This window comes from Lygodium microphyllum, chromosome 18 (genome assembly GCF_053477565.2).
Source record: "Lygodium microphyllum isolate KBCC chromosome 18, Lygodium_microphyllum_v1.1.10, whole genome shotgun sequence".
NCBI lineage: Eukaryota > Viridiplantae > Streptophyta > Polypodiopsida > Schizaeales > Lygodiaceae > Lygodium > Lygodium microphyllum.
Genome location: NC_141152.1, coordinates 16,885,464 through 16,906,689, shown reverse-complemented (window position 1 = coordinate 16,906,689; position 21,226 = coordinate 16,885,464). Strand labels below are relative to the sequence as shown.

At 43.4% G+C, this 21,226-nt stretch overlaps 1 protein-coding gene across 11 annotated transcripts in view; it reads right to left on the bottom strand.

Moving 5' to 3' along the window:
* Window positions 1-21,226, bottom strand: part of LOC148020630 (metal ion-binding protein) — a 186,877-nt gene that overhangs the window by 34,759 nt on the left and 130,892 nt on the right. For all 11 annotated transcript variants that reach the window (XR_015694573.1, XR_015694571.1, XR_015694572.1 and 8 more), the window contains 4 exons: window positions 6,126-6,722; window positions 4,756-4,935; window positions 2,975-3,202; window positions 2,561-2,844 (listed from right to left, as the gene is read on the bottom strand). Coding sequence is in view for 8 of the 11 variants with exons in the window: in XM_087698428.1 (XP_087554554.1) it covers window positions 2,561-2,844; window positions 2,975-3,202; window positions 4,756-4,935; window positions 6,126-6,722 (1,289 nt within the window). In the remaining 3 variants the exon portion in view is untranslated. The remainder of the gene's footprint in view (window positions 1-2,560; window positions 2,845-2,974; window positions 3,203-4,755; window positions 4,936-6,125; window positions 6,723-21,226) is intronic.

The following is a 21,226-nucleotide window of genomic DNA, read 5'->3' as shown; positions in this document are numbered from 1 at the left end:
GAGCTATGCTGTCGGCTGGAGCTGAAGGCCTGGAGCAGAACTGAAAACTGGCGGGGGCTGCAGACAGTGGGAGCTTCAGTCTGCAGACTGCAGACTTCTCTGATACCAAATGTGAGATGGAAGGATCGAGGTGCAGCTGAGAGTACAGTAGACAGTATGAGAGTGAGAGAGACAGAGTGAAGCACGACACCCAAGAGAATAGATTGAAAGAGTGTAACCAGAAAGTACAAAGTACAACCCTTAAACCTTAGGGTTGTAGGGGGTATTCACACCCGACACACACTAAGTGCCCATAAGTGTGTAACATAAGCATATAAGCACATTCGACAATAAGACTATAAGTCTGGGGAAAAAAACCTCTCCTACCGAGAGTAAAAAGTGCCCCAGTGTCCTACTTATCACCGACACTCCCATATGAGCGTAGGCGTAAGTGAGGCGTGAGTCAAATACCCAACAATTACTGATTGCGAATTCTCACAATTCACGCCTGATATATTAAGTGTGATCCTGACAGCATGCAAGCATTCATTGTCTGTGACTTGATCTACAGCACCATTCTTCTTTCAAGCTTCACAATAATGTAAGACTTCCTACAGTTGGTTAAGTAATGTTTATATACAAGATTAAAGACATGGCCTCAAGAGGTACTAAATGAGGAACCTCAAGATTATAAGTCAAAAGGAGTACAAATTGGAGTACAAAAGTACATGTTAGGGAAAATCCCAGCAGCCACCACATTTACACATCCACCAGGCAACGACAATATGCAAATTACATCAAAGCTTTGTGCATACACAACCATATCTTGAACCAAATAATTGACGAACCGTATCAAATGACTCATCAAAGAGAAATCAAACCCAAGGTACCTACTGGCAAGCAGCCTGAATCACCAACATGAGTTTTTTACTATACAACCATCCCTTGAATTGTACACAAAAGATATACAGGCAGATCACCGACCAAAATAAGACACACTTACTACCCATTACAGTGCCATGCAGTCCACCCTACACTAAATCATGAAGTCTAAAAGTAGCACTCTATCTAAAATATCAAGCAACATAAGTATATCTGCCAAAATATCCCTCATCCATCAATCTCTACATTTTTCATGTCTCCAATCCATCTTTATATTTCCCACGTCTCCCACAGCTCAATGCTAAGATGAACTTCCACTTCTCCAGGTTATAATGCTTGTCTACCATCACTCAGGATTTAGCTACCACCTATAATCACATAAATCGTAGACTTTTATTGGTCTGTCTACAAGGTTTCAACCTCCCTATTCTACCATATAAGTTAAGTTACTTTATGGCCTTTCCCCATGTTACTAAGGCAATTATGCTTCAACACACAAGGTTAGGATTGGATGAGATGTGAAAATATATTTTCGAGTCTCCCTATATCAATATCCCATCCATTGGCTAGGCCTGGTGAGACTGATTACTAGATTCACCTTTGAAGCTTTCATACGACCGAGTTTGAGAGGAGGATACAGACCAGCGCGATTTGAGACACGCTCCCACGTGTCAACATGGACCTTCTCACCCATTTCTTACACATTTTTGAAGGAAGTTGGACGAGAGCTTTAGACCCTATTCTTCTGGCTTCTTACTCTCAGAAGCCCAGCTGTGGGCACATGGCCAAGCTTTTGCAGGATTCCCATGTCTTGCTCAAGATGCAGAGTTTCAAATGTCATTGTGTAGGGACTGCCCTTATGTACAAGAGATCTGGAGATCCTTGAGATAGATTTTAAAGTAGCATTGTGACAACAGGACCATAGTCTGTCTGTTCATAAACAGAGGAACTACACTGAGATTTCCCCCTCTAGCTTGCAGACAAGGAGACCACAAAACACCTAAGTTTTCCAAGTCAGGGCAAACATCAGGACAATGGTGCCACAAATGGGAGGTGATAGATAGTATTTCATTTGGATAGCTAGTTGCTAGCCTTGGAGACACTATCTTGTACATGGACAGAGACCATTCATACCCTCCAGAAGTAGACAGGAGAGTGTACGATAAGATGTATACAATGAGACTGGGATCATGCACAAAGGAGGCGAGAGGCTTTCCTAGCAATCTTGGATGCTGGAGGCTTCAGTTGGTTTGGCATTATAACCCATCAATTTGGCTTTTGTTCGCCCATTGTTCAGGATATTCCAGCTTTATAGCAGCCAGTCTGGGGAAATGTTTCATCCCTTATTTTTTGTAACTCTTGTAATGCATACCTTGGTTGTTCAGCTGTTTGCAATCCTTAGAAATTTCTTTCCTTTGAAGAGAAAAAGAAACATAGAAAATCTTAGTATTTGATAAAGAAATGTAAGTAAAGATTTATGTATTGATTAGACTTTGCAAATGGAGAGAGGGGGTCCTTCCAAATATGATCAAGTTAATAATATAGCCAATAGTTCTTAAGTCATGCTTCTTGAAAAAACAATGTTATATTCTTCAAGTGCATTTTCATTGGGTTCACTTTGAGCTTATCCCAAGCACATGCAGACACACACAAGCACATGGACCAAAGCAGAAGCTTTGATGACCATGAAATTACCTACCTATCAACACGTCTTTGAATTGCATCAACATCTGCTGCAATTGCCTCTCTTTCCCTTGTTAATGGTATTCTTTCATAGTCAATGTTGTAACCTTCCTTCCTAAGGTTGGCAAAAACCTCTGCAGGGGTCCATACATCTGTGTCTGTCACTGTTTCCCAATAGCCAATGATGTCTGACTTCTTGGTTGCCGGATTAGAGTCTTCACGATGGAGTAAGATTCTTCCACTGGATCGAGCTGCCTCTGCAAGAATATCTTCCTTTAGCCTTTTTTCCATGTGTTCAACCTGTTCAGTGACAAGGTTCCGCATGCATGATTAAGGCATAAAATGTTCTGGTAGAGACAAACAAATATTGAAAGTCAATCTAGAACTCTTGAAGACATGCACTCGAACAAGAAAGTAGAATTTGTCTTACGGCAGGTCCAGAAATGCCAACATGCTTGAGTGTGTGAACAGGTTGCTCAAGTTCACGTAATACAAATGGCTTTCCATGAATATACACTACTGCTTCCTCTCTCAAGTCAGTTACAACAGCATGACAAGGATCTCTCACACTTGATGGTTCAGCGTTCAAGTGCCCAAAAATAGACTTCGCCCCTTCCACAGTAGGAGTTGCTGAGCTGTATATGGGTACTTGATCAACCTATCAAAAGATTAAAGTTCATTTCAAAAGCATGTGATGGAGTGAGTGCCAGGTGCACCTATGCTGGTTCCAAAAGTGCCAATCTTGCAGTAATAGCAGTTATTCGACCTTGAATAATTTCTTCTAGAAGTATAGTGCCTTCTTACACACTATATAAAGTCATACCAGCTAGACACATGAATGATCACTAGTGCATCAACACTCCTATAACTCGTAAGGGTATTGCACACAAACCATTGGAATACTAAGAAATATTCTAATTATCCACAACCCACATGCAACTCCCCACATAGAAAGTTTAAAAGCTCTTAAAAGTCAAGAAAGTCGCTAGATCAGAGAGAGAAAGAGCTACCCCTATTTCTCAACTTCGACAAAATTGTTGTTTCCTAGACCCCCTCAAAGGACCATAAAATTGTACTTTATGTTTGATAGGCCTACTTCTTCCCATATCAAATAACAAATTATAAACTCCTTTGCTCCTGATGAGCAGCGTCTATCATCACCTCACAGTACTCCACCACCACTTCTCCATCCTGCCTACTCTTCTTAGGAGCATTGGTGTCGTTCATGGCAGACATGCTGGCCTCCTCTCTCTCACCCACGTGAAATATACGAGGCATTCCACCTAATTGATGCATAAACTGCAAACAGACCCACATAAGCTGTTCTACCACAAGGTAGCTGAAAAACCTCATTAGCCAGCATGATTTTCTTAGAACACACAATCCTAAGCCTTCTCCTAATTCTTAAAATGGAGAAAACTATTACTAAAATGAGACAAAATCAACTCCCATATAACTAAGGTCCCTCATACTGTACAATCACTTGAGAATCAACTAAGGCTCATTAATTTCCTCTAGTCAGAGGCATGCGATGGACTAATCTGTGATATTCATGACCCTTTCTGATCCCCACAAATGAGGATAAAATGTCTCCATGGCTGCAGAAAATCTCCCGATGTTCACTGAATTTCCCTAGCTGCCATGACATCTCAAACTTCACACTCAGAAGCTCCTAGAGTAAAATCTGCTCATATCCACTTCCACAAATAATTTCAAAAAGGTACAAAAGAGTATACTTGTAAGGTAGTCTCCAGAGCAATTATGATAAGAGAAATTGCTTGTATAAAATAATCAATTCATGCATCCAGTCTCTACTGTATCCCTCAAAAAAGAACCACACTATGGGGTGCCAGTACAGATGAAGCCCCTCCCATTGACTGCCTGGCAAAGCACATCCTCTCTACAAATTCATGTGCGTCCTAGAAATATCCAATCCACATGCATACATCTTGCCAAAGTCAAAAGAAAATACTTCAAGATCAAGATCTCATGCTCCACCCCAAAAACAGAATTGTCAATGCCAGAAAGGTGGAACACGATGTCAGCATGGCAGATGAGGCTGCAGCCTCAAATTCATGGCTTGGGCAGGAACCTAGTGTCTTAAAGTTGGTTTGGTAGAGCTCCCTAATTCAAAACATCTTGCCTTTCTCAGCACGTCATTTTTACCAAATTTTGAGATCAAATGTAAGCTTTCAAAATCTCAATACACACCTTACACACATGTGGTGCACCTTCAATGTTCACATAGCCAGATGTTGTCTTCTGTCCTGGAAAGAAATACATTTTGAGGATAGATCTTTTCACAAGTACAGACCCATTTCGTGCTTTTACCACTGCTTCCATAACTGCGTCACCATCATTCACATCACCATAAGAGTTGAGATCCACCTCCTGTAAAATAATCATCAATATGATTATTCTGATGCAATAAAGCGAATTCATTAGAGTGGAAGATGTCAGTAAAAGGATTGTCAATGCAGAAATTACAAGCTCTTATGAAGCCATGAGATCAAAACCTAATTTGTTTTCTTTTAGCTTTTTTGGAAAGCATCAGGGTCACAAAACAAACTGTACGAAAAGTGTAAGGGGGCACTCGTGTGCTTATGCAATAGATAAAGTGCAGCTGACAGTAAAAGAGCACCCATACGAAAAAATTATGTGGGCATGCATGTGCAGATTCAAACCTGACTTGGCATCATCTTTAAGGTTGTACATGAAAAGTCAATGTGTAATCACTTGCATAGAACAAGACAGAACACATGTTTCAGTGCACCATTCATTTGTTTGACCAGATTTTTTATATGGTGAAAGTTAAGCCAATTGCTTTGCTTGATAAACTTTTCATCCATTCATTGCATGCAAATCAGAACCACACGTAGCCTTGATGTCTTACACTCATTCTTAAATCTTCGAGCATTCTTCCTTGTCAAGATCCAAAATAAACAAACCTAAGGGTACCTCATTAACTAAGCACTAACCCCTTCTTTCTTGTATGGATGAAGTTATAAACATGTTTGAAAGCTAACCACTGATTCAGACAAATAAGAGAGAGTAAATAATTAGCTTAAATTCTTTTGGATTTTCTTGCAAAACATTGCACCCACAAATCAAACAAATTAATTTAGAATGCCCTGCTTCATTATCACACATTTTCCATTTTTTCAGCCATCAGTTTAGAGCAGCCATGCATAGATATGACTTGGACAGTTTATGCAAATGGGTCATAAGTACACAAATTTAAAAAGAGGCATTTGTCCAGAAAAAAAGTTTCACAGCTTTCTGCTTTGGGCTAAACATGAAGGTCCCGGCACTGTGGCCTCAAGATTCGGACTCAGATATTTATATTGGCAACTAAGTTGGTGGCCCCAAATTGTAAGTTTACTTTTCCTAAACCAGAAAAATAAAGTCTCACAACAATCCACAGCAATCACTAACTAGATCTATAAATATGAAATTGCCAAGACACATATAGTCAGCTTAATGGTTTTCTAGCGTTAAAATGTGTGAATATCTCAAAGTATCAATCAATGTGTCTAGAGTATATCAGTAAAGCATATCAAAAGACTATAAAACTCTCTTACCGGAATTGCAAACACTTGTGCTGGTCTCAACCGGATACTCCATTTCATCTCCTGGATTTCAGGTCTTTTATGCAGCCAAGTCTTGAAAGTAGTGCCAACAGATCCAGGGGTACAAAATCCATCAAAGGCTTCACTTCCAAGATATGCAACAAAGGCAATCAGCATGAAATAGCGTTCCAGATACTCAGCTCCTCGATTTAAAGCTGCACGACGTCTATGATGCTCAAGATTCTGATTGTTGAAAACTTTTTTATAGTGCAAAATAGCTTGCCGTAGATTTTGCATCACCGCACAACGGTCTATCACTGCATCCAAAGTTGCTCTGTTGTCTGCACCATTTTCCAATAACCTGGTTATCTTGCGTACCAAAGGAATGTCATCCATGACAAAACTTGCAAAGGAGTTCTGGCGTTCAATAGTTGGAGAAGTAGAAATATTTTCATGATCATTCCCTCCTTCATCACCACTACTTGATCCAGTGTCAACATCAGAAGCTTTTGTAATGGAAGTAGACATTCGCACTGGTCTACCATACTCAATTCGAAGCTTCACAAGACATGCGATAACAGTTCCAGTAGTTGTGCGACCACGGCCCATCTGTCAATTAGTGATTGGTTATTGTAGCCACAAATGAGATGCAAGATGAATATGGCTATCAAAGACTCATCCGATCATTATCCTTCAAATCATTGCTAAAAGCTACATATGAGAAATCTAGTTTGCACAATTCAGTTAAATATGATTCAAATGCAAAGAGCGTTTCAGAAAAATGAACACTAAGTCCCTTGATATCTGCACAGAGTTTTTAGGTTGCCAGCAACCATTTCTCACAAGAGCTTATCCAATGAAAACACTAGACTTAAAATTTGCGCTCCTAATAATTATAGATCAAAATGAAAAGCTCACAAGGAAATAGTTTTGACTAGCAATGGACATTGGCACTTGGTGTACCATGGTAATGGACACATGTTAAACAAAACTCTTGCCTGCAACGAACTACTTTGGAAATCTGAGATAGACATATATACATACATCCACACATGTAAAAAACTAGATAACTAAGGCAACTATAAGAGACGATAGAAGGAAAAGAAATGTGCAGCCTCGAAAACCCATTGATTAACGTAATGCTAGATTGCGGATTACTTAAATTAATATACCAATTGGTTTTAATTTAGCCTATATGGTACTAGCCCGATGCAGGAAATCTTTTGTGTGTGCAAGAATGGTTTGGAGTCTCATGTCTGCTATTTGGAGCCATGTGGTTGGACCCTTCATCATCGGTTTCTTTCTTGCCCAATGGCGAGAATGGTTTAGTCTCTCATGTCTGCTATTTGGAGCCATGTGGTTGGACCCTCCATCTGTCCAAGGGATTGGGTTTTTGCAAATCCAAAATTGACAAACTTTGTGCACCCACACATGAAGGTTGTTTTTCACTTTCTGTGTTTCTGGGGCTATTGGCATATCTAGACTACCTGGATTGCATTCATTTTTTATCCAACTTCTGCAGTGCACAATTACATTGCTCCTCTAAGAGGCCTCATCCATTGGCAGCTTAACATCAATCAACTTGCACACATTGTTCCCAAGGCTGATGTGCTTTTGTCACATACTGCAGTTTTTTTGGTCCCCTTGTCAGCCATACAGTTCACTTGTAACTATTGTCATTTTGTCCACTTGTATTTTGTGTTTCTAGTACCCTTTACCGAGAGAGAGAGAGAGAGAGAGAGAGAGAGAGAGAGAGTATATTAACGTCTCTAAAAGGCCAATGTGGCCTATGAGACCAAAGCAGTACATACAATGATGGTGTGTTTCTCATCTGGAACGAGAAAAAAGATGAAAAATATGCCTATAAGACTGAAAAGGAAATGAAATGGTGTCCTATAAAAGGGAAACACGTAAGTGATCTGAAAGTGAGAGTAGAGAAAGGAAAACTCTCCATCAATGATATGTCTGTTCTCTAGGGAGGTGTATCTCTGCATGGCTGAGGCATCTCGGCATCTGTCTCCTGTGGCGCTCGATGATGGCTTTAATTTGTCTGTGGTGTGGATGTCTAGGCCTTCGTCCGGGTGGACATGGGCACCTAGACCGGCTAAGTGCCACTGCTCTATCCAAAGGGACACCTACAGAAGATGAGGTCCAATGATGATGTACTCCTGTAGGCTATGTGGCAGTAGTAGTGGTATCTGCCATACTCTGTCGTGTATCAGTGAAAAAGTCAGTGACTGCTCTCTGTCTATGTGAGCCGAGCTGTGGGGGCCTCCTACTCCGTAGAATTGTTGCTTTGCGCCTCTGGAGCTCCAAGAGGAAAAATCCCAAGCATCTTTGATCCTCAAACTGCATGATCCGTCTCAGGGGTCCAAAACCCTCTCGAAACAGACAGTGGTATCTACCTCGTATGTCATAATATACAGTGCATCGGCAGATGTAGTGTTCCTCTGTCTCTGGCTCTCTGTCGCATAGTGGGCATATGCGTTCTTCTGTCTGTATACCCTCCCATCTACCTGTCTCAATCCTTAGGTGGTGGGATGAGGTGCAGATCTGACCAATAACTGTGCGTAGTCCATGAGGCAGCTGTGTGTCCATGTAATTGGTTGGGTGATGAAACCATCCTCAGATACCTGGAGGAAGTGGGTCTGGTAGTGTACCATCCTCAGATACCTGGAGGAAGTGGGTCTGGTAGTGTACCATCCTCGTGCCATGGGGCGAGGGGGGTCGGATCCAGGTCTTCTCCATATCTAACTTCAATATGTCTGCTCTGATCACATGGTTTAGCTCTGATCGGCTTAGGTCAAGTGTAGGGCAATCCAGGCTATAGTCAAAGGGGGGTAGTCTATCAATCTGTAGCCCATGTAGACTCATCCATGTACTCATCTGAGCATACCAACAATGTCTGTCACCGTCTGCTGCTAGTTGTCTAGAAGAGGCCAGGGCTAGCCGTGGGTATCTATCTTGGGGGAGCTCCCATAGTCTATGTATGAAAGTCACTGCCTGAACCAAGGCCTCAGCCACCATGGGTGATGCTCCCAACTCAGCTCTGATAATCTCATGTGGGTTCGAGCTCTTCGCTCGTATCATGCGTGAGATCATCATGACCAGTGGTCTTTCCATATGCTCTCATCCATCATAGTATTCCTTCTCTGGTCCATCCTAGTCTCCCAAAGGCTGTCTCCTCGTGTGAAAGAGACTCCAACCCCAAATAGCTGCCCCATATAGGAGTGTGGGTGTAACCAGGGTGTCAAAAAGCCACAGTTTGGTGTGCCGCTCATGAAATTGTATGTGAGCACATTGCCTCTCCAATGCACCTAAGGTTGCATATGCTTTTGCCAAACGAGCCTTTGATGTCTCTCTCCAAGAAAACTGTGGTCCCTTCAATGTGATCCCCAAATAAACATACTGCCTAACCATCTCCACAAGCTCTCCGTCAAAAGTAAACTGGTGCTCAGCTCTTGTCACGCAAGCAGCTGAAGTGTTAAATACCATAACTTTAGTTTTCCCAAGGTTCACCTTTGCTACAGATCATCCATCAGAGTATATTAATCTATGGTCTTTTGATCTATGTCCATAGGTATGTAGCCAAGCCAGGGGTCCAAATAAGTGCACCATGCATCATGGCGAGTGTGACCAATGTGTCAAATAGCCATCTCCATGTACGAGGCTCCTAGCAGTGTGCCTAGTGGCACTCTCTCTCCATCAAGGCCAATGTTGCATATCCTCATGTGAGTCGGTCTCTAGCTGCTTGTGCCATGGTGAATCTCTCAACAGATGTAATGAAAGTGATCCCTAAGTAGACATATGAGTCCATAGCCTCCACCTCTCTACCTCCTAGAGTGAAGACTAATCTCCTCCTCACTAGGGCTGATGTGTGGAAGATCAAGATCTTGGTTTTCCCAAGATTGACCATCAGTCCGCGCTATGTACAAGAGTAATGAATGGTGTGGAGATGTTGCTAAAGACCCTCTTGTGATTCTGAGACCAAAACAATATTGTCAGCATAAAGCATACTGGAAACAAGTGGACCTCCTAGCTCCACCCCATCATCACCTCCTCGTGTGGTGTAATCTTCTATCTCATCAATGTAGAGACCAAAGCATAGGGGGGAGAGGGGACATCCATGTTTCACTCCAATGGTGTTAGAGATCATGTCTAAAATTCCTCCTAGGCATCTCACTCAGCCTTCCAATCTCCCACACACTTAGAAATCTTAGGATTTTTTTAAAATTAGAGTGCATTTTTTAATCGCACTTTTTCATATGCTTTCTCTAACATGTCTAGTTTGGCATCCATGCTCACCATCTATTCGTGATGTTGTTGATCTCTGTTTCAAATTTGGGTGGAGAGCTGGCTACATGAATTGCACAAGAAGATGACCCAAGCTCCCCATGATACCAAGTAGAGGTTGTAGACCAAGGATGGAGGTGGACAAAGGCAGACAAAGGCTGCAAACAATCAACTAATCCGGTCAAGGGCAGTATGAGGCAGATGGTCAACAGAGCGAGAGCGAGGGCGAGGGTGCAACGAGGGGACACGGTGGGGCAAAGACGAGACAGGTTGACAGGGCTAGGTGGACAAGAGGGAGAAGAGGGGCAGACAAGAGGGAGAGGCAAGGCGAATAAGTAGATAGGGTAGGGGCATAGAGAAGTAGACAAGGTGTGGGCGAGGTAGGCAAGGGGCGTGGTGGTAGGGGGGTTGTGTGTGTGGGAGAGGCAGGGTGAGCAAGTAAAGTGGGGGTGCAGAAGGCGGAGTGGGGCAAGGCTGCGAGAGAGAGAGAGAGAGAGAGAGAGAGAGAGAGTGCTGCGGCTTCTTCAAGAGTTATACTCAATGGTGGGGTTACAAAGCCATTTGTCCTTGCACGCTTGGTCAGACAGGGTTGCCCTTTGAGTCCTCTCTTCTTTGCCCTGGCGACTCACCCGGTCCTTTCAATGTTATCCTCAATGGCGACTTCTGCTCAGCTGGTAGGATTGTCTCTTCCTTTGGGGCAACACTTCATTAGCCAATCTTTGGCTGATGACACCTTTATGATTTTTCCGGCAGACAGGGACAACATTCGAAAGGCATTAGATGTTTGGACGCTTGGTCAGGCCTTTGGTCTTCACATCAATGCCTTTAAGTCAGCCATTCTCAGTTGCACGGAGTCTGATTTACAGTCATTAGGTTGGCAGGGCTAGGTGGTTTCCCGTGGATCCATTGTCAGGCATCTTGGATACCCGTTGGGGGTGGATGTACGGCCAAAGGACCTACTGGAGTGGATTTCACAAAAACTGGCGACGAAGTTTATGTATTGGAAGTCGCAAGCGTGGCCATTCCATATGCGCCTCAAAGTGGCTCAGACAATTATGCTACCAATGCTAACGTATTTCCTGCCATTGCTGCCGTGGACGCCTACTACTTTGAAGGCTCTCACTCACCCCATTCGTTTCATGCTATGGAAGAAGGATTCACTCCAGGCAGGCATTTCATGGATTTCATGGTCACATACATGTACCCCTAAACGCATGGGTGGTGGCGCTATTTTGGATGCAGAAACTCATATGCTGGCTCTTCGTTGGTCTCTTTTTCGTGCCATGTGTGTGAATCATCACCCGTGGACTATCATAGCCCGTTATTTTCTTGAGGACAGCGGGCTACGCCATGGTAACACACGGCTTCAGGCCTCCTGGTGGCATGTCCTTAATGCTGACTCTCGATTTTCCACTCCCTCTTCCTCTTTGTTACTACACTTGGTCGGCTCTTGGAAAGTGGTGCTCCAAAAGGCCCGTTGGCATCCAGTAGGGGACCGCTTGCAGACTAACTCCTTTCAGCTAGAATTGTTGGCAGTATCCAGATTACTTTCATGGGAAGACAAACATCAGCTCAAACCGAGATTTAACCGCATGGCCCATTTAGGTGTGACTTCGATTGCGGATGCTACCCTTGCCACTCGCAATGTCCTCGCATCGTTTTGGACTGCTAGGAGACTTTTCAGGATCCCGCGCGGATACCGTGGTTTATGGAAAAAGCTTTTGTTGGAGCTTCACTGTAGGCAACCCTTTCCTGCCCTGGCTGTGGATCGTCCTTGGCAGAACTGGGACCTTGCAGGCCGGTTGAGTCTGGAAAAGGCCTCTACTAATCAGGTGTATCATCTTCTCATTCAAGATCACCAATGGCTGGGTGTGAAAGCTAATACTGTTTGGGGACTGCAGAAATCGCTGTCATGGTGGCAGGCAACGCTAATGGAGAGCTGGCTGAATAAGGCACCTTTCAAATGCAAGGTCTTTCTTTGGCGGGTAATGATTGGTGGTCTTCCTCTTGCCTCGGCCCTTTCCAAGCGTCGAATCTCGAATGGCAATTGTTTCTTCTATACCACTACTGCGGAATCGGCCCGACATCGTTTTCTTTCTTGCCCGCTCGCCAAGAATATCTGGTTACTCTTGCCGCAAATCTGGCGCATGGTGGTGGGGTCCTCACTAACTCCTTTCGATTGGGTTTTTGTGCGCCCAAAGTACCCCACACCGCCACAATTACATATGAAGATCTTATTTCACTTTTTCAGATACTGGGGATGCTGGCACATTTGGACCACGCGCAATGGTTTTCTCTTTGATTCGGCCTCTAATGTACCGAGACATATTGCCAGGCTTAAAGGGCTCTTGCATTGGCAGCTAGATCTCATTCGGCACTCCAACTTGCTCCCTCGGGAGGATTTGCATCCCTGGCATATGGCAATTGCCTCTGGGTCGTTGCCATGATTGGTGTAACCTTTTTAGTGCATTAGTACGGGGATTTCCCACATGTTGGCCTAGGGCCCTCGTATCTCTTGTAATCATGTAATCATGTAATCTTGTACCTTTTTTCGTAATTAATACAATTACCTTTTACGAAAAGAGAGAGAGAGAGAGAGAGAGAGAGAGAGTATATTAACGTCTCTAAAAGGCCAATGTGGCCTATGAGACCAAAGCAGTACATACAATGATGGTGTGTTTCTCATCTGGAACGAGAAAAAGATGAAAAATATGCCTATAAGACTGAAAAAGAATGAAATAGTGTCCTATAAAAGGGAAACCTGTCAGTGATCTGAAAAGTGATCTGAAAGTGAGAGTAGAGAAAGGAAAACTCTCCATCAATGATATGTCTGTTCTCTAGGGAGGTGTATCTCTGCATGGCTGAGGCGTCTCGGCATCTGTCTCCTATGGCGCTCAATGAGAGAGAGAGAGAGAGAGAGAGAGAGAGAGATCTATTAATGTCTCTAAAAGGCCAGAGTGGCCTATGAGACCATAACCAATACAACTGGTACCATCATCTCTCATCAAAGAAAAGTTAAAATTTATGTGTAGGTCTACATCGTAGATTGGAATCAGAAGTATGGAAACTAGAAAAAGCTAGAAATTTTGTGTAGGTCTACATGGTAGAGAGAGAGAGAGAGAGAGAGAGAGAGAGAGAGAGATTCAGCAATGGCAATGGTGGACACAGAGAGAGAGAGAGAGAGAGAGAGAGAGGGAAATGCCTTCGATGAGAGAGCTAGCGATGGCAACCTAACCCTTTGTGATGATTCTGTCGGGGCTTGAATGCATGCGCAATCCTGCTCTGCGTCAGCGCGCAGAGCTGAGGCAGCCACACACAGAGAGAGAGAGAGAGAGAGAGAGAGGCCTGCGGACGCATTTTTTCCCTGCACCACTTTGCAACTGCTTCGCAAGCCGCCTCAGTCCTTTCCCTCATTCGCGCAGGGTCCCGTCTGCCCTGCTTGACACTGCCAGTCCAGATGTTTGTTTTCTGCCCAGCTTGTGCTCTGGCCCAGCACGCAGTTGTGCACTCCTAGATCCTGACAATTCTGCGGTATGCTGGTTAGGGTTGGGCTTCCACTCTGCAGAGCAGCACAATCACAGATAGGCAGATTGCAAAGAAAGGAGGACAAGCCTGGGCAGACCTACTATAGAGGCCTGGTTATGGAGAAACTGCAGGAGTCAAATGGTATTGATATGGCTTTTCTTGACCAGCATATCGGGAATGGGGATGATAATGATTCGGTCGAATCAGATGGTAACTCACCAGCAGAAGACTCTGGACAATTGATGGATGGGGATGAGAAGGGTAGGTGTCCTAAAATGTCGGTTGATGAACCGGACTTGTGTTTTCAGGATTTGCATCAGCCAAATGTTTATGCTTCATGCTCCCAGCCTGAGGGGCCTTTACAGTTTATGCTGGCCACTACTAATAATCTAATGTTGGATTACACTCAAGGCAATGAGGGTAAAGCGGGTTCTTTACCGGCAGGGGAACATGTGGTAGCTGTCATGGCATACATCTGGTTTTACAGCAGATTGCTGCTTTCCATGAGTCGGCAGCCATCTTCTACTTCATGGGAAGGACTTCTTTGATCACTAGAATTCATGCACGGTTGCAGTCTATGCTTGTCAGTGCTGAGATGAGTCTAGATGATGCTTCAGCACAAGTGCAGGGCCCCCTTGTTGAAGAGATTTATGATGGGCAGAAGGGGTTCTTCGAAGTCCTTTTTCACTCCCCTGAATTTCCTGCTTTTATTATGCAACGTATCCCTTTGTTTATGGATGGTCAATTAGTACACATGGTCCCCTGGAGACCTATGGCAGAATTTAAGGAAGTACTTAGGCAGGCATGTCCTATTTGGGTTGAGGTAGTTGATTTTCCTGTGCATCTTTGGAGACTTCTACCTTTGGTGTTGAGAACTCTTGGTGAAGTATTGGTGGAGCCTCGGTTGGCCTCCCGCAATAGGAATAGAGATGCATGCTTTGGGATACGGGAAACCTCGCCCACCGACTAAAGTCCAGTTCGAGATTCCGGGATTGCAAACATTGGTTTATGAGCTGAAATGGGGAACATTTGCTGGTCATTGTTTCAGGTGTGGCCAATCGGGCCATTTCAATTCTGAATGTGATAGAAGCTGATGTTTTGCAAAGTTCAATGGTTCTTGTCACGGATGTGCATGAGCATCATCCCAAGTGGTACAGCAGCCACAAGCGAATCATGAGTCACTTGTCCAACGTGGTCATGATGATGGAAAGAAGAATGTGTCTCAAACTGGTATAGAGGGTGCATCGCTTTCGATTGGTCAACATTAGCCTCTGTAGGATAATTCTTGGGCCATTGTGGTTAGACGCAATGCTAGACAGGAGCCTCGTTTGTCTCCCGCCCACCCACCTCCATTGCCTATCACTCAAACTTTTCAACGTAGAGGTAGGGGTTTCTACATGAAACCTCAACCCTTGCTTTCTCCTACACTCGCTGCAGAGGATAAAAGGGCTTCCAATTCTGCTTTGCGCTTTGATCTGTGAGGGAGGCTTGTGCCTCCTTGTGATGTTTACCGCTCTCAGCAACAACAGTTTCCTTCCCGTGATTCAATTGCTAGTTTGTAGAGAGTAGATTTGGTAGATGTGATCTAAAGTGAATTGGAAAATTTTCAAGCAACTAAAGTTGTTGATGTTAAAGGGAAAGGGAAAGGGATGGTTCATTAGTTTTTTTCTTTGTGTTATCATAAAAATTGCTTTATGGAATGTGAAAGGTGTTTCTTCCGACAGTAAGCAGCATCGACTATGGAAAACAGTGTTAACTCGAAACTAGGATGTTTTTTGTGCTATGGAGCATAAACGACATGCTTTGGCAAGATCTACCTATGTATACAAGGATTATTCAGTTTTTTTTCTAGAAATCCTTTATAACGGAGTGGTTTTGTGGCTAGTGGGGGTGTATGCTCCTTCTACTGCTCGAGAATGTCCTCAACTCTGGGATGATTTGCACTGCCTCGCTTGTCCAGGCTTTGTTCTGGGTGACTTCAATGCATGTGTATCTATGGATCAAGCAACTTCACACCACTCGATCATGGATGGTCTTGAACGACAAGCATGGGATGCTCTGGTAGCCATACCCTTGAAACACATGTGGTCTTGATTCCATCCTTCTTAGGCCGGATATACTTATCGCTCTCTTTAGCATCCAAATACTTGGGCCCGACTAGATCGGATCTATATTTGCCAGAGTGACACTTTTCTTCCTAAAGTTACTGATATGTAGGTGGAGAGAAAGCATGTTTTGTCAGATCACTATCCTTTAGTCTTGGAGCTGAATCATAGCCCTGTCCATGCCTTTAAGGCCCTCCTTGCCCACTTGCCTCTTCGTTTCAATCATTCATTTCTGCTGCAAAATCAGTTTTTGGAATATATTCAGCAACTGATTACTTCTTTTGGCTCCTAGGTCCTCACTGGAGGGATGCAAGCTTGGGATATATTTAGGGATAAAGCTCGATCGTTATCCCGACAATATGGTATTCAGCATGCTTCCTCTTTACGCGCTGAATTGCAGCATGCACAAGCATGGTTGACCTACTTGTTGTCTTTGTGTGAGTTGGGGGACTCCAATGATGACTTGCTTACATGCATAGAATGGTTGAAAGGCAGAGTTCAATCCTTACAGGAAGTGGAATATGCTAGATACAAATTGCTGGCCAGAGCAAAAGCTTTACACGACAATAACTGCCAATCTCATGAATTTTTTGCTTGATTGCATCAGGAATATGCTTGTGAAAATATTGTGTACTTGATGGATGAGTAAGGTGTTATGGTGACTGAACCTACTTCCATCATTCAAATGTGCGTTGACTTTTATAAATCATTGTTAGGCCCGCAGCAGACTCTTCCGTATGCGGTTTTTTCTGCTCGCAAATATATTTGCAATTTGGTTGCTAACCAGGTTAAGCTAGAATGGGTTGATTTGATGGAGGCAAATATTTCGGAGGAGGAAGTGGAAGTACATTGCCTTTTATAAATCGTTGTTGGGCCCGCAACAGACTCTTCTGTATGCAGTTTTGTCTGCTCACAAATATATTTGCAATTTGGTTGCTAACCAGGTTAAGCTAGAATGGGTTGATTTGATGGAGGCAGATATTTCAAAGGAGGAAGTGGAAGAGGTGTTGTCTCATTTGCCTCGAAGGAAAAGCCCTGGTTGGGATGGGCTTCCTAATGAATTGTTTTCGGCCCATGTGGAGCAACTTAAGGACCCATTATCACATCTATGTCAGCAAGTGTGGAATTCTGGTGAGATGCCTTCAAATTGGAAGATTGTTGTCATTCGGTTATTGCCCAAGGTTCCCTCTCCATCCTCCTTGAAACAATAGAGACCCATCTCTGTTATGGTTTCTTTATATAAAATATTTTCTAAAATCATTGCAAACAAGTTGCAGAAAGTATTTCCGCACTTGATTCATCCACGCCAATACAGCTTCATTAAGGGCAAGCCAAAGCAAAGAGCTTTACAAGGCCTTCGTAAGTAACTCAACCCTACAAAGGGATGTGCCAGCTAGGGTCTTCGAATGATCTACTCAAAGGCATAAGCTCAAGGACCGCAAGTCAAGATAGTGCAACCTCTAGAACCTCAGAGAGAGCCATGACCACTAGCGAGAGATTGAGCCAAAAAGAAAGAAAGAAAGATCTATTAACGTCTCTAAAAGACCAGAGTGGCCTATGAGACCATAACCAATACAATTGGTATCATCATCTCTCATCAAATAAGAAGAGATAAAATTTATGTGTAAGTTTACATGGTATATTGGAATGAGAAGTATAGAAACTAGGAACCAAAAAAAAAACTAAGTTTAAAAAGATCAAGAGTGTAGGGTATCTCCCCCTCAGTCTATGGAATCCACCAAGACTCTATAAGCTACCTCCGACTAAGTCACCGCGCCAATCTGCCTCTATAACGAGCAATCATGATGCGAATGTGGCACATATGGGCACACCTATGTTGTTGAGTACGTACTCTAGGGCATCGTGCTCTGCATAGCATTGTAGCTCTGTCAATTGTGATGCCTCCAGATAATGTATCTCAACAACAGCTATCAGTAGGAGTTGTAGTATCTGGGGTGGTCGCGTCTAGGGGTTCAACTATGCTAAAGTAGTCTGTAACTGCTCTCTGGAGACGTGGATGATGCTAGGGTCGCCTCCTATCCTGTAACAATAATACTCTGCATCGTCAGAGCTCTAGCAAGAAAAGACCCAAACATCTTTGGTCCTCATACTGCATCATCGTCTTAGTGGTCCAAAACCCTCCTTAGAGAGGCAATGATAGCAGCCTCCGATATCATAGTATACAGTAATCTACAAATGTAGTGCTCCTCCGTCTCTGGCTCCCATCCACAAAGCAGGCACATTCTCTCATCGGCTGCAATATGGCTCCATTGACCTGTCTCAATCATCAGCTGATGCAATGAGGTGCGGATCTAACCAATAGCAACTCGGAGTCCTGGGACAATTAAGCATCCATGTATCTAGGCCTCACTATGAAACCGTCATGAGAAAGCTGCAAGAAGTGACTTTGGTATTGTGCCGTTTTTGTGCTTAATGGGAAAGGGGGCTTGGACCAAGTCCTTTCTACCTCCACTTTAGTGATGTTTGCCCTAATCACACTATTCAGCTCTACACGACTAAGGCAGGCTCAAAGTAGGGCAGTCGAGGCTGTAATCAAATGGTGGTAGTCGATCTGTACTCATGCCATGTAAATTCAGCCGCGTTCTCATGTGTGCATACCAACACTGTCTATCTCCCTCTGTTGCAAGCTGTCTTGAAGACTCCAGTGCTAGTCTAGGATATCGGTCTTTAGGAAGCTGCCATAAGTCTATCTGTACTCATGCCATGTACATTCAGTCACGTGCTCATGTGTGCATACCAACACTATCTATCTCCCTCTGCTGCAAGCTGTCTTGAAGACTCCAGTGCTAGTCTAGGATATCGGTCTTTAGGAAGCTGCCATATCCTCTGAAGGAAAGTAATTGCTTGGAATAATGCCTCAACTACCATGGGTGCAGGGCCTAATTCTGCCCATGTGATCTCCTGTGATACTGAGACTTTTTCCCTTTGTTGAGATATTTACAATCACACCTACTGTGGCCTCTTTGTATGAGGTAGTTTTGGGCTTAGGACATGCAGATTGCAAGAATCCCATATGCACAGAGAGGGAAACTACTACCCATCCAGCAACTATAAAGCATTGTACTTGACTACCACTTTTTCATATATGATGAATGCAATATCATAATGCTTTTCCATTTCAGTTGGTGTCTTGGTCATTGTCAGTCTCATACTCAAGATTGTGTTTATGAGTCCAAGCTTCCATCTTGGAACCTAATTCACTTGAGTAACAGTTGGTCTCTTCGGTCTATGTCATCATGAACATTCTCTTTGTGTTTCATCCACCATAGCCATGCTCTAGATCCATGCATTTCAACATGGTATCAGAGCCATGATGAGCATGGCTCAGCTCTTCTCGTTGCTCCTCTAGTCCCTCTCCATCTCTAGTCAGATCAATACTTGCTCAAGATCTCATCTTCCACTTCTATTTTCACTTGTATCTTCAATCAAGCTTGTGGCAGCCATAGCTAGCCTGCACCCTCCCTCCTTCGAGCTCCTGGATCTCTCTATACAAGGCATATCTTCATGAGCTTCCTCCTAGGGATTTGATCTCTGATTCAGGGCACTTCACTCCATCACGACAGATCTCAACATTGCGCACTACAAGAGCCGATATTGCCTGAATTCGTCATCGTTGTCTCAAAAAGGCACAGAGCAGGTCGTACTACTGTTGTTGCTGCGCGCATAGGCCGCGATCTTCTCTGCAAACATAGGGCTTTTGAAGCCCACCTCATAAGATTTCTACCCACCAGATATCTCCCACAATGATCAGTTGTACACGCTGCTATCATAAAAAAACCAGTCACCTGTGAACCCTAAACACAGGGCAGCCATAGCCCTTGAGCTCAAAACTCATAAGCCTATTCAATTTTTCATTCCTTTGGGGTCAACCAACAATTTGCAACTCTGATCTGCTTAGTGCCTCATTCAAATCAGCGAGGGAAGTGATCACAGCTCAAGAATCAATATCAAGTCCTTGAATTACATAGTATCTCTTGATACTAAGTCTAGTGCTTCTTGGCACTTGTATTTTTAACACATTCAAGATCATCTGGATTGTTGGTTATTCTCAGTCATTTGAAGCTATTCCTGGTCATACTAATGCCAAACATGAAGGTCTTTAGGTGGATGCTTCTCATGAAGAGTTGCTGCTCATTTCAATTACATAGAAGACTTGTTTATTCCACTTCCAAGGATGGATAGACTTACTTGTTCTAAAGTGCAATCAATGATCTCATTTGAAGCTTTTGAAGACATTTAAGCTACCTCAGTATTCATGCAAACCTCAAAGATGATACCATTGCTTAGAGGGGGACATGGATATAAAGACTGATGCAACTGTTACAAGCAAAGTCAATAAAAGAGAAAACCAGGAGAACCTAGAAGAAGAGGACCAAAAGATCAAAGCAGGGGACAATAAAGCTGCAAGCAAAGTGAAGAACAAGTACAAGATCAAAATGAGCAAGCTGGACTACATCGACAAGAAGACCTGCAATGAATTGAAGATCTATGTCAAAAGAAATGCTGAAAACTGCAAGGGTCTTCCGGTCCTTGACCCAATTTTTACTAGACCTTTTTAGCCTTGTAATGCCTAGCCCTAATTCTTCAAACATAAGCTTGTAAACTCCTCATGTAACCTCTGCACACTACAGCCTCTACATACTTAGTGAGGCCTTGTAACAACTCTAGCTTTGTATGGTTGGTTCTTTCCTTGTCTACACTTAGCAAGGTTCTATTAATGACAGCCTTTGTATACTCAATGTCTTTCTTGGTTGTGATTGAGGGGGGGTGTTGAGATATTTACAATCACACCTACTGTGGCCTCTTTGTATAATGTAGTTCTGTGCTTAGGACATGCAGGCTGCAAGAATCCCATATGCACAGAAGTGAATTTGCTACCCATCCAACAACTATAAAGCATTGTACTTGACTACCACTTTTTCATATATGATGAATGCAATATCATGACGCTTTCCCATTTCAATTAGTGTCTTGGTCATTCTCGATCTCATACTCAAGATTGTGTTTATGAGTCCAAGCTTCCATCTTGGAACCTAATTCACTTGAGTAGCAGTTGGTCTCTTCAGTCTATGTCACCATGAACATTCTCTTTGTGTTCCATCTGCCATAGCCATGCTCTAGATCCATGCATTTCAACACCCTTATCATACGTGCTATCATCATGACTAG